Raw genomic sequence first — 13,379 nt, 5'->3', positions numbered from 1 at the left:
TATTGTAATTGGGCCTGTAGATAGGACTGTATATTGGGCCTGGGTGGGCCGTAACTAGCCCAAAACCCAAGTCTGATTAAACTTTTACTTGAATGGTCCTTCTCTCAAAACGCTGGGGGGACCCAAATGCTCTTTTTGGTATATAATATGGGTACTCATCTGTAATTTTCTCAAACTCGCCTTAAATTTGAGAAGTCGGGGGAGAGTGTGCAGTGGTTGCGCAACCATTGAAGTGAAAAAATTATAATAATCCAACGACGTGCTAGAGAGAGAGAGAGAGAAATTGCAACGATTCTCCACTCTAATTTTCTCTCTCTGGACTTCCTTTCAACAATCCGATCAAAATCTTGGTTATTAGCGTTTCTTGTCGCTTCTCAAAATGGTAAGTACAAGTATTTTTCGCTACCGTCGCATCGCGATTTTTTATTTTCTTTATGTTTTTAATTGATTAAAGAACTTATATAAAGTTCCAAAAAATCCTCTAAGAAACTAAGTTATACTATTATTGGATGTTTCTTGGCAAAAAATTAGCTGAAAGAATAGCAGATATTATGTAATTTTTACGGTAATTAATCGATTATGATGAGTTGTTCTTTGTTCGACAGAACAATTTGGGTAGAGGTCGTCGTGACAAAGTGCAGCAATTCATGACGGTTACGGGGGCAGGGTATACTAATGATTGAAATTGTATTTGATGCTTAATTTTTATACTGACTGTTTTCAAATAGAGACATCATTTTTAGCCGGTAATTCCTTTTACATCAGGGTTTGGTCTGTGAACTTGTTACGTGGCTTTTAATGTTCTATTCTTGTGTATGCTGTAAAATTGCATTGGGTTGAAATATTTTGTGCGCTTTTGAGGTGAATACAATTGTATACATCTTCTGCAAAGAAATTGCTTGCCTTCTTGTAAGTGCTGGCCTACTATATACAAGAAGTATTTGTAAGTGTTTTTGATGCTCACTTCGTTAGCTATCCTACAGATCCTTGGGAGTACTCTTTTTCTTATCATTGGCTCACATAATTCACCTGCTTATAGAAAAACATTTGTGAAGAAGTATTTATATTAAGTAAATATGTGGTCTCCACTTCATCCTTTTGGGCTCGTTCAATCAGACAAAGAAGGCTGCAATTGGTTTGGCGTTTTCGGGCCATTTTTCGTTTTTCGTTTTCGAAAACGCGGAAAACGTGTTTGGTTCGTCTTTCGAAAACGAGTTAAAATTTATAACTGAAAATGTAAAACGACTTTTTATCATTTTGAGCGTTTTCAGTTATAAATTCTCAAAAAACGGAAAACTCCCAAAACGCGTCGTTTTCGGGGAAAACTAAGCCCCCGTTTGGCCCCTATTAAATTCAATTACATTCCATTTTTCTCTCTCCTATTTTTAACCACACAATCTTCCATAATAAATCAAAATTTTTTTATTCTTTTTCAACCACTCATTTTTCAAAAAAATACTATTCCTCCCATTTTTATTTTCAAAAAATGGGGGCCAAATGGGGGCTAAAAGTCGTTTCGAAACCGAAAATGGAAAATGGAAAACTAAACCGACCGCAGCCTAAGTGTTTTGAGAATTCTACCTTTTCCTTCCCATTTTATCATGTTTGTTTGCCTCTGATGCCAGTTCAAGAGTCTTTGTTTATACATATCTTAAATCTTACATTTATGCTGTGGAACCTCAACTATTGGAAGTGTCATGGCATGATAAACCTAACATGTATGCTGTTGTTCTCAGTTGTCAGAACATCTGAAATTTTGATAAAATTTCTCGGCTGATGTTCATGAGGCTGTTTCCGTTGGGTGCGGAAGCTCCAATAACACACGTTGATTCCAAATCGGATTATAAAGAACGAGATTTAATAACAATATTGAAGTATACTAGATCTCACAACGAAAACACAAGATTGAATTTGTAAAAAAAGAAGACAAAGGGTAGGCGCAGAGGAACGATGTTTATTAATTCAACAGTATGGAGAATACAAGACAGACTAGCAATGCTGCTTCTATGTTATTCTCTACAAACTGACCAGAGGAGTCTCGTATTTATAGGCCAACCCTAGAAGAGTCCTAAAAGTCAAGAAAATATATAATAATTAGAAAATCCAATTTTAACAAGATTTTGTTTCCTTATTCAACTTAGTTTCCTTAAACCCTAGGTTAATGTTCTCCTAGTTCAAGTCGAATACGCCTCTTCAAAAGACTTCTATTTGAGTCATACTTCTAACAATCTCCACCTTGACTCAAATTTCGGTGTTACGAACGAAACTCCTAGATTTCATATTTATCTACATCGAAATTCATTGGCGGAATCTCCTCAACACAGTAACCATTCCATATAAACCAAACACTTGTCCTCTGCCCGACGTCCACAACCGACACCCGAACCCAATCCCTAGAATTCCCAATTCCACTAAGGAATTAATGTGGATCACGCAGGGCCGAAGCACACCTTGTAGCAAGAATCAAATCAGATACTTGATCAGAAGGTCTCTTGCTGGAACTGTCGCTTTCAACGTCCCTAGAAACATCTCAGACCAATGATGCTCGGACTTTTAAAAAATGGCGGAGTACCCGTGTCGACACGACATGACATGGATACCGACATGGGATATGTGTCGGATTCTCGATTTTGAACTCGGACCTGGCTAGAAAAGGGAGAAAACAATGAACGGTTAAGTATTGCTTCTGGCTTGCGTTTGTAGTGGCAACAACCATTTGTTTTGAGTCTTTTGATAGAAATATGTAGAAATTTATGGAGGATTGCAGCAACATTTGCAAAATGTTGCAGAAAGGGTAGAGCCCAAAAAAGAAGTTAATGATACGAGGGAATTTCCGTAACTAGTTGGGCTGCCCTTTAGTAAGTGTATTTTTCCGATAAAAAAATAAGAAGAAGAAGAAGAAGAAAGAAAGAAATGAAAGAATTAAGTGGTTTAAAAGTCAATATTCGTACTGTCATAAATTAGGGGTTATATCTAAAGGTTTTATTATTTATTGTAAGTGGCATGATTTGTTATTTGCTTTAATTGAATCATTTTTTTAGGAAAAAAATTATAAGAAGTATCCCTGTACCAGTATCCAAAGTTCAGATCTTTTTTAACCTTATCCCCATATCTAAATTTTTAAAATGAGAAGAATCCGACTCCTAGATATGTACCTGTATCCGATACCCACACCCGAGTCCGAGCATCATAGTCCCAAACATTGCTGATACCACAGTACCTATGCTTGATGAGTCCTACCCCAGCAACTGAACACAGTGTACTCGCTGAAATTGGTGGCAAAGCGGAATCACCAACGCTCTCCCTAGCAGTGTTCTGAATCGACTCAGAGTCCAATGCAAGAGATACTGTACCAAACTGAACTTCTACCATGGTACTAAACTTGTTCAAATGTCTCCTCTTAACTAGTTCTGCACTCCCTACAAAATGTACAACTGGAATATTTTCCGTCCCTCCAGTACAACTCGGACTTCCTTTCAGATCTTCAAGACTCCACCTCTTCCAAAGAATTTATACCTTTTGCATCCAGGGTACTTAGAGAAATGAGATTCCTTTTCAGGTTAGAAACATGTCGAACCTGACCAATTGTTCTAAATGTTCCATTCCCCAGCCTCATTCTGACTCGATCAATCCCAGCAATACGGCAAGATTGGTTGTTTCCCATTACAACTCCATATTGCTGAACAGCCTCATATGTTTGAAATAAATTCCTATTGGAATATATATGGTGCGAACATGCTGAATCAAGAATTCACTTTTCTTCAGGCCTAGATTCCACATCAGATACTACGGTCAACATCACCTCTTCGCCATTTGAACAATTCTCAACTACATTGGTTTTGTCTAAATTTAAAGGTTGCACCCCACGATTTACAGCTAAATCACCTTTAGCCTGTGACATATCGTAATCCTTCCGAATATGTCCCTTCCTTTTGTAGTAGTAACAGGTCACATTGCTAAATCTAACTCTCGATCTGCCTCTTCGTTGACCACCTTGAGATATAAGAGCTTCCCCATCCCTTGATGTAGCTCCAACCAAATACTTCATTTTCTCTTTTGAGTGCAAAGTATCATAAACATCTTCTATAGTCAAAATATCTTGACTATACAAGATAGGGTCCCAAAACGACGAATAAGATCCAGGCAGCGAACACAACAGGATCAAGGCAAGATCCTCTTCATCGTACTTAATATCCAACGTCTCCAGATCCGCAACTATTTCCTTAAACACGGCAACATGGTCTTCCAACGACTCTCCTTCCGTCATGCGATGTGAATATAGCTTCTGCTTGAGAGTTAGTTTACTTCTAAGACTCTTAGTCATACATAACTGCTCCAACTTCAACCACAAAGCAGCCGTCGTTTTCTCCTTCAAGACATTCTGCAGAATATTGTTGGACAGATGAAGATGAATCAAAGAAACAGCCTGTCGATCCTTCCATTGTCCAATCAGCTACAGCTGGCATCCTCTCAATACCCAGCAACGCATCATCAAAATACAACTGCGCTAAAATAGCACTCATCTTTATTTGCCTCAACGAGAACCTTGTATTGCGATCTAATAGCGGAACATTATACTTCAACTCAGCCATCTCGAAAAAATCTCAACCAATCCACAAAAAATGAACAACCTCACTCTGATACCATTTGTTGGGCGCGAAAACTCTAATAACACACGTTGATTCCAAACCAAATTATAAAGAACGAGATTTAATGATAATATTGAAGTATACTAGATCACACCACGAAAACACAAGATTAAATTTGTAAAAAAAGAACATAAAGGGTAAACGCGGAGAAACGATGTTTATTAATTCAAGAGTATGGTAAATACAAGACAGACTAGCAATACTGCTTTTATGTTACTCTCTACGAACTGACTAGAGGAGCCTCGTATTTATAGGCCAACCCTAAAAGAGTCCTAAAAGGTAAGTAAATATATTACAGTTAGGAGACCCAATTTCAACAGAATTTTGTTTCCTTATTCAACTTAGTTTCCTTAAGCCCTAGGTTAATATTCTCCTAGTCCAAGTCGAATACGCCTCTTCAAAAGACTCTTATTTGAGTTATATTCCTAACAGTTTCCTATTTATATTTTAAAATATAATTACTTGGACCAAGTTGTAGAACTTTTTAGTTTCAACTATATATCTGTGATGCTTTTGGCTGCATGCTGGTGTAACAAGTAGTAGTTTTGCATGCACTTTTGGTGCATTTGCATATCCATACGATTAATTAAACAGTTGGGTTAATTTTTTTCAAAAAATATTTCCTTTGAGTATGTCAGCCTATTTTGTCCTCCTTCTTCATTTTTTTTTTTTTTGGTGAGTTTCATAATCTTATTGATTGTTCAAGTACCAAATTTGTGTAGCCTGGAGTGGAGTGGTGGATGATGACTTACTACATAGGTTTACTTATTCTTTATTTTGGATGCAGTGAAAAATTCGCTATTCAGGCTTTGAAGGCCACTGATTGGCATCTTGAAGGAGCATTTAATGTATTGCACAGACAGCCGCGTATCGAAGCTCTGGCTAACATAAAGCGTTTGGATGAACTGTACCATCAATACAAAGGCAATTTACTTTGTCTTGATATACATGCAACTCATTTATGCTTGCAGATAGTTTGTCTATCTGCCTACCATGTTCATTTGTTTCTCATTTTCAAACTATTCTTGATGTTGAATGATGATTAGTACATGCATTGACTACCTATCAAATATAGTCTGTGCTAGTAATCCTCTATATTCTCTTCATCAACTGCTCATTCCCTAGAATTTCAGCCTCTTTTATCATATTGGTGAAACACAGATTCTATTTTAATTATTAAATCTTACATAGGCATTCATGAATTACAGATTCACACATTGATATGATTTTGGCTGATGGGATCAGTTACCTGTGCAATGATCTACGGGTAGATTTGATAAATACTTTATCATTCATTGTATCGCTAATTCATATTTTAAGAATATCACACAAGCATTAATCGAATAACTTTGAAGTGTCTCATGGGGTATCTGTTATCATATGTTCCCCATGAGACACGAACACAGTTATTCAAATAATGCTTGTAGTCTCTTAACCATATCCCTAACTGAAAGGCTATGGCCTAGCTCAAGTGGCTAGTGCGAAGCTTGACCGAGCCGATGGCCTGGGTTCGAGCCTCCTTTGGGGGAGGGGTGAAACTCTTTCATCTTGCCTGAGAGGAAAAAAATTAACGTCTCTAACTGAATACCATTGTTTGAATAACATAATACCTTTGTTTCTTGGCAGGTGGACCCTCAGGATATAGTCATGGTATGGCATTTAAATTGTGCACTCAAATTTAGTAGTACACCTAAATTTCTTGATTATGCAGGAATTGATGGAATTGTGTCATCAAGGGGTAAAATATCTCGAAATCGAGAAATTCAAATCTAGTTCGATTTCTTGTATAGCTCTTTTTTATTTTGATGTGTTTGCCAATGATAAACTGTTTCATATTTTGTCCTTTTTGTATCACAAGATGCAAAACCCAATTTTGAGCAACAAGTATCCTGAAGGAACTACGATATTCCATTAAATTACGGTACTGAATGTTATTGGTCTATTCGTGAGGATAGTTTATGCACATTCTCCCGAGAATTTGTCAATGCACCCTAGCTCTTTCAACTACCAGAATCTTTTCTCAATTTGTTACCTATCCTTTGCATAGAATATTTTTTAATATAATTTGTTACCTATCCTTTGCATAGAATATTTTTTAATATGTGTAAGAGCTATCGTAATGCCTATATTCCTCTATGCGAAACTTCTCGCTTTCAAATGATGAATTAAGAGACTGAGATGTCTATTTCCAACTACATAAATAAAGTACAATACTCATATTCCTTATTCCCATGGTTTAACGAAGCCAATTGAAACTCATCTTAAGGTTCGCCTCAGATTAAGGCTTGCAAAATACTTTAAGATGCTGATTGTGAGGCAATTTTTTGAAGTTTACAACACTATGGAGCATCGAAACGTGGCCAACATGCCTTTGACACATGTTGATTATGCCACATGGCAGTTCCATCATTTCTCTAATTTTCTGTTGCCAAACATCGTGAATATTCCTCCTACACACCTTTGGAAGTTCATGACACTACGTGATTACTTGCAAATGGTCGAAAAAAAAGAAGATGAATTCACATAGCATATCGTTTAGGGATTAGGACTGTCATGGCCTCACCGAAATATAATTCTTTGATCCATTTGGAGTATAGATTTTTGATAAATTAGACCATTTACTGCTCTATCAATGGTGTTGGAACGTCACAATGAAAAAAATGATACAAGTTTTAAGATGGTTTTGAATGAGTCCTCCACCATTAATGAAGTGTTAAACGTTACAAAATAAGTTTTAAAATAAGTAACCTTTATTTATCAAAATTGAAAATAAGTTTAGGAATTTTGGCCAATGATATCATAATTAGAATTAAAATCTGGGTTCGGGTCTCTTATGGGGTTATGGTGAAATTAAGCTTCTGGTTGAATCCCTTTTTTGGGGAATATGTGTTTTCCAATAGTTATTTTTTAGAGAATGTGTGGTTAAAAAGTAGAGAAAAATTTAGTAAACTACGTTATTCCATTAAAATACGGTACTGAATATTATTAGTCTATTCATGAGGCAATCAATACAAGTTTTAATATATGAATATTTATATGTATATTCATGAGGCAATCAATTAAAGTTTTTACATTTATGAATATGTTAATTGTTGTTATGTGATCTTAGTTGAGATTTGATTTGTTTAATCTGCAGTTGGTAGTCTCATGGCATATGGAGGCTGCTACCATGTGTGAATTCTCAAGGCAGGAATTCGTTGGTGGATTACTGTCTCTCAGGTAATATGAATCAAGTCTATCATGTTTCTTTTGTTGGGTGATCCTGAATTGCAGGTTTTGTCCATTATTTTATTGGCATTTATGTCTTTAATGGCAGGATAGCTTCACTGGAGAAGTTCAGGGAAAGAATACCATTTATGCGTTCTGAACTTAAAGACAAACGTATGTGATGATATGGAATTCTCTGTTCTTGGTCTAAGAAATTACGCTTATCTCGATTGCAGTGCTATATTTATTTTTTGTATGTTGCATTTTTGCACTGATGATGTCGTATGCTTAATGATCACTGCCATTGCCTTGGGCTTTCTCATTGTTGTTATTTGAAGTCAAAATTATGGGTAAAATGGGTTGTTTTAGTGGAGATCCGTTTCATGCTTCAAAATTTGTGGTTGTGAATAATATTAGTTGCCCTAGTTGGCATTAACCATCTGAAGATTTATAGAAGACCCTTTTTTTTCCAATTATTAAACTATCTCTTTGATTTTTTCTGTCCAGAAAAGTTCGGAGATATCTATGACTTTGCTTTTGACTGGGCAAAAGAGAAGGTAACGTTTTTGGTTTGATTATTTGAACTTCCCCCTTTGTAGTTGAAATTCGTCAGCTTGGATTGGACCATAAATGTTCTTTCTGAAATTATTTTGCAATTTTTTATTTTTAATATTTTTTAACTGAGTAGGAAAACTTTGGAATGCATCAAGCCCTCTAAAACTGATATCCCTGAAAAGCAACAAAACAGAATTTATGGCTCGATGATAGTATGGAGTTACCTTCTAGTAAAATGCTGCCTTCAAGTAATAATTTATTGATAATGTACTTTTTGAAAGCATGGAAGCTCAAGAAACTAATTAAATTGCGTCATTAACTAAGACCCCGTTTGATCCGCATTAAATTCAATTACATTACATTCCATTTTTCTCTCTCCTATTTTCAACTACACAATCTTTCATAAAATAACATTACACGTAAATAGAAAACTTTTCCTTCTTTTTCAACCACTCATTTTTCTAAAAAATTCTATTCCCCCCATTTTCATTTTCAACTAATGGGGTTCAAACGGGGGCTGAAAGTAATAGAATACATTTCTGTATTAAATAATTGCATTTGAGCAGGTTTCTTACTGAAGCCCTGTTTGGTGGTCAATTTGTTGGAAAAACATTGTTTTGAATAGTGAATTTTTGGAGAATGTGAGGTTAAAAAGTGGGAAAAATTTTGGATTACGTGTAGAATATATTGAGGATGTTTAGTGGAGATTAAAATTAGATTTTTTGGTAGATTGTGATAGAAGTTTTTGAATTGTGTGTGGTTGAAAATTTGTGGGACCCATGAAAGATTTGGTTAATATTGATTGTTTAATTTTAACTTAGATGAAAATATTATTTTAATCCAAACCAAACAAGCACTTTATCATGTGAATGTGATTGAAAATGAGTGTGTAGAAAAATAAAGTTTTGAAAAAATGGAAGACAAATAGGGGCTAAATATTTATAACTTAATTTTGAACTTTCAAAAGATATTTTTTATCCAATCTTCAGTTTATGCTGCCTTGTTTATTAACTTTGTATTAAAAATTGTTGATATGAATTAGAAACCCATAGTTGCTACATGTACCTTATAAGCAGCCACTAATAAGGGGGTATTTAATAGGCATTTTTATGTAAAAATATATTTTAGAATAGTAAATTGATGTGAAATGTGTGGTTGAAAAATAAGGAAAAGTTTTTGATTTACGTGTAATATTATTTTAATAAATAATGTGTGATTGAAAAGAAGAGAGAGAGAGAAATGCATTTTGAAGAAAATGGCTACCAAACAGGGTCTAAGTAAGATGTCCATTATCCAAATGGGAGAAACAATGGAGAGTTAAACACTTAAAGCCTTCTCTTTCCGTCTTTTATCTTCAACCAGGCGTCTGAAAAATTTCATCTTGTGGATGAATCAGATTGTCTTTTAACTTGCATTCTACCAGCTGATATATTAGTATGGAATTCAGGTTGCTGATTTTCTATCTTGATTTCAGGGTCAGAAGTCTTTAGCATTAGATACAGCAATTGGGATGTGGCAGTTGCTATTTGCAGAAAAGCAGTGGCCATTAGTTGATTACTGGTGCCAGTTCTTACAGGTATAACAAACAGCATTTGGATCCTCGCCCTTTGTCCTATTTTTTTTTATTTTCATCTTTAAAACCAATCAATACACACATTGTATTTTGTCTCTACCATGCAAAAATTCCATCTCATAATTTTGTACCGCTCAACCTGCTACTGTCCAGTTAAAAAATTGAACTGTAAGAAGTAACGGAACATTAATTCAACTGGCGTGTTATTTAGGTAATTTGAGGTCTCAGGTACTTGTATACCAATCAAGAACTCCATTGCGGATGGTCTTATTATTTCGCAAAAGTCCAACTGCTTGGTTTATGGCAGGAAATTGGATAACGAATGGAAGAAGTATACCAAGAGGATTCTGAGGGACCTTGTATCATTCAACGCTTTCTTTAAAACTATTGACCGTGGGAATTTGCGGTCAATGTAGTTAATTTGCTCCCCCACTATCAAAAAATAAATAAACTAAAATTTTGCTACCTTTTTTCAACGTTGTCTTTTAGCACGCTTATTATTTTTCCTGGTAAGGGTGTGGGATTGTGTTTTTAGCTTAATCTCTCACACGTGGTTTGTTGTAATTCCGTATGCTTGATCATTCCCATAGCATGAATTATTTATGAAGAACCGGAGAGAGGTTTTTTTTCTGTTTCCACTTGTGACATTTTTTTTCCTTATTGGATTTTTGGATTCAGGAGCGCCACAACAAAGCAATCTCTCGGGACACCTGGTCCCAGCTACTGGAGTTTGCAAGAGTAAATTACGATGCCTGAAATGAATGATTTAAGAGATTTGTTTGGGACGGAACCTCCTTTCTCTTGCCTTTTCCCACAGTTTTTCTAAATTTACACCTAAAATTTTAGCATCTCTGTTCTATTTGCATTTCTGTAATTTGTTTGATCGAAATGTGAACATTTCAGCATTCCAGCCTTCTCACCCTTGGGGACCCTTGAGCTTGCACAAGAATATGATTTTAATATAGTATACCTACTATACACGATTATTTAAATAGCAGTTCATGACAGGTTTTCTTTTGTGTATATGCAGAATATTGATCCTACATTATCAAACTATGATCCTGAACGTGCTTGGCCATATCTTATCGACGAATTTGTTGACTACTTGACTGAAAATGGTATAATTCAAAAGGGAAAATCAAGTGATAGTAGCTACAAGCATTAATGGATTGCTGGGGTTGTGTAACAAATGCTGGTCGTTGCCTATAAGTCGATCATTTCTTGAAGTTCAGAATAGAAAACAGGACAAGAAGCAATCACATGTAAAATACTATAGATCATTTTGAACTATTCATTCGTATTTCTTGTTGTTGACTATTATACGTACCATTCTATAGAAGCGATTGTTGAGACATTTTGAGTAAAGAATGAATTTGCTTGTTTTAGGATTGAGCATACAATAGTGAACACAGTGAAGGAACGAAAAGAAGTTAAAATGTTGTCGTTTTGTGCAAGTATTATGGTTTTTAGACTGTCAAAACTTGTTTTCACAAGTTGGTTTGACAGCAATGCACCCTGTTGTCGACATATAAAGTGATGATAGTCTCGGAGTCATGTAAAATAGTGGTAATTATACACATTTTCGTTGAGATCTCTTCATGAGGTGGGGGAAGAATCAATCTAAAAGAATTGGATTTTGCAAAGAATTTAGAGCCAATTTGATCCATATTAAAATCAAATATTTCGCACGCTCTGAGATTTTTAATTTGGGAAAATTTTATTGCATATTTTGCTAAAAGGCAATCCTAATAAATTTCATGACACACCCCGAGAACTCCAATTCACGTTTCCCAATTTTGCCATGGATTTGAAAGTGACTTGCTATTTTATCTGAGAGTGGATTTCACATAAAGGGTATCAGCGAAGAATTCAATATTGTCATTGTTCATATATAATTTAGGCTTCAATGAGCTCACCAATCAAATGATCGTGGATCAAATATATGCTTAATTTGATTAACAAGAACCAGAGCACTAATCATTTTGTATGGCGATATCAAAATGCAAAAGGTTGCTTCGAAATCATAAACAATATATTTGAACAGAGTAGATCTACAGTTCATAGTGAGCATGAGATATAATGTCCACCGCTGATGTGGCAATAGGTGATGCTGCCACATCAATGGTTTTTTTTCCCTTTCCCCCCCCCCCCCCCCCCCCCCCCTTTTTTTTTTTTTTTTTCCTTCTCTTTTTCTGTATTTTGATTCTTTTTCGTTCTTTTCTTCTAAATTTCACATTTTCTACCGAAATACAACTTGAATCAAAGCATAAGTACAATGAGTGCATTTTGATATCAAATAATCACACCAATGCCATAATTAAAAGGATACAATATTATATTTTACACTCTTATTAGACCCCTCCCCCCCCCCCCCCCCCCCCTTCCTTTTTTTACTATTTTATCTCATCCGTTGACATGATGGTGCACATCTTCATCAGCGATGGGCATTATAATCTCATTGGTAGGAGGTCAATTCTTTATATTATAATACCATCTTTAGAAATTAGGAAAATTGTATTTGAAACTGTGAAAAGAGAAAATACAAGGCAGCACCTGCCTAAGAGTTGAAATTTGTTCTTTTTCTCTACTTTCCATATTTTTTTCTTTTCCCTTTGCTGTTGTGACAATGAAAGAAACTAGAATTTTCGAGAGATACGTTTAATAGTTGAAGGTCCATCGCCACCGGAAAATCCCATCACCACTTGGAGTTGGAGGACTTGCACTTTCAGAAGGTCCATCGCGATTTGGTGCACCTGCTGGAGCTTGACCTGGAGAATATCCCTCAGGAGGTCCGCCGCTATCGGGAGGTCCTTGAACTGGCGGTTGTCCGAAAATCCCACCTCCGCCGCCTTCTGCATTGCAAATCTTGGTGCAAATGCACCTTAACCATCTGCATTCTCCCTCTAAGAATCCTTCTCTCCTGCAAAGTGTTCCACAATTGCAATCTTTAAACAAGCTACTTTTTGAGTGGCAATATGTTGCTTCACCTTGCATCACCATCTCTTCTGCATTTGCACAAAAAGTAAAATTAAACTAAAGCTAACAGAAAATTGTGTGTATGTGTGTATATATATAAACGGATGCATGATTTCGAAGACTTACGAAAACCCAAGAGTAGAAGAAACAAAAATGAACTCGAAAAATTTCTGTCCATTTCTTAGTTCTAAACTCGGTACAAATGTGATTCCACGTTCAAACCTAAACTGGCTTTTTACAGCCAGGAATTCTTATTCTTCTATAGAGGACAAGAATAATATTAATTCCAAAATCTAGCCTTTTGAGTGATAAAAATAGTATGGAATTAGTGGAGAAGTAAATATGTGTGGATATTGTTACACCCCTAACTAAATCACTTCGGAAAAACAGTTACGTCACCTCCCGAAATGCCACGTGCT

At 35.7% G+C, this 13,379-nt stretch overlaps 1 protein-coding gene across 2 annotated transcripts; it reads left to right on the top strand.

Moving 5' to 3' along the window:
* Window positions 1–166: 166 nt before the first annotated feature.
* LOC111402388 (DCN1-like protein 1) lies at window positions 167–11,369 on the top strand. 2 transcript variants are annotated; one of them, XM_023030646.1, is made up of 11 exons: window positions 168–382; window positions 606–667; window positions 5,437–5,573; window positions 5,858–5,916; window positions 6,276–6,299; window positions 7,786–7,868; window positions 7,966–8,030; window positions 8,364–8,413; window positions 9,886–9,987; window positions 10,663–10,722; window positions 11,015–11,369. In XM_023030646.1, the coding sequence occupies exons 1-11, from the start codon at window positions 380–382 to the stop codon at window positions 11,147–11,149; spliced, it is 780 nt and encodes a 259-aa protein (XP_022886414.1). In that variant the 5' UTR covers window positions 168–379; the 3' UTR covers window positions 11,150–11,369. The 2 variants fall into 2 exon arrangements, with proteins under 2 accessions (XP_022886416.1, XP_022886414.1); XM_023030648.1 differs by lacking the exon at window positions 10,663–10,722 and having other exon boundaries at window positions 167–382.
* Window positions 11,370–13,379: the final 2,010 nt, after the last annotated feature.

The sequence above is a fragment of the Olea europaea genome, chromosome 10 (genome assembly GCF_002742605.1).
Source record: "Olea europaea var. sylvestris chromosome 10, O_europaea_v1, whole genome shotgun sequence".
Taxonomy (NCBI): domain Eukaryota; kingdom Viridiplantae; phylum Streptophyta; class Magnoliopsida; order Lamiales; family Oleaceae; genus Olea; species Olea europaea.
This window is presented reverse-complemented; position numbering and strand designations above follow the sequence as displayed.

Bases quoted from the DNA above. Each gene is read 5' to 3' on its own strand.
- LOC111402388 (XM_023030646.1), top strand. The intron at 6,300-7,785 runs GTATGGCATTTA...TTTAATCTGCAG, and splicing joins ACCCTCAGGATATAGTCATG to TTGGTAGTCTCATGGCATAT. The intron at 7,869-7,965 runs GTAATATGAATC...CTTTAATGGCAG, and splicing joins GGTGGATTACTGTCTCTCAG to GATAGCTTCACTGGAGAAGT.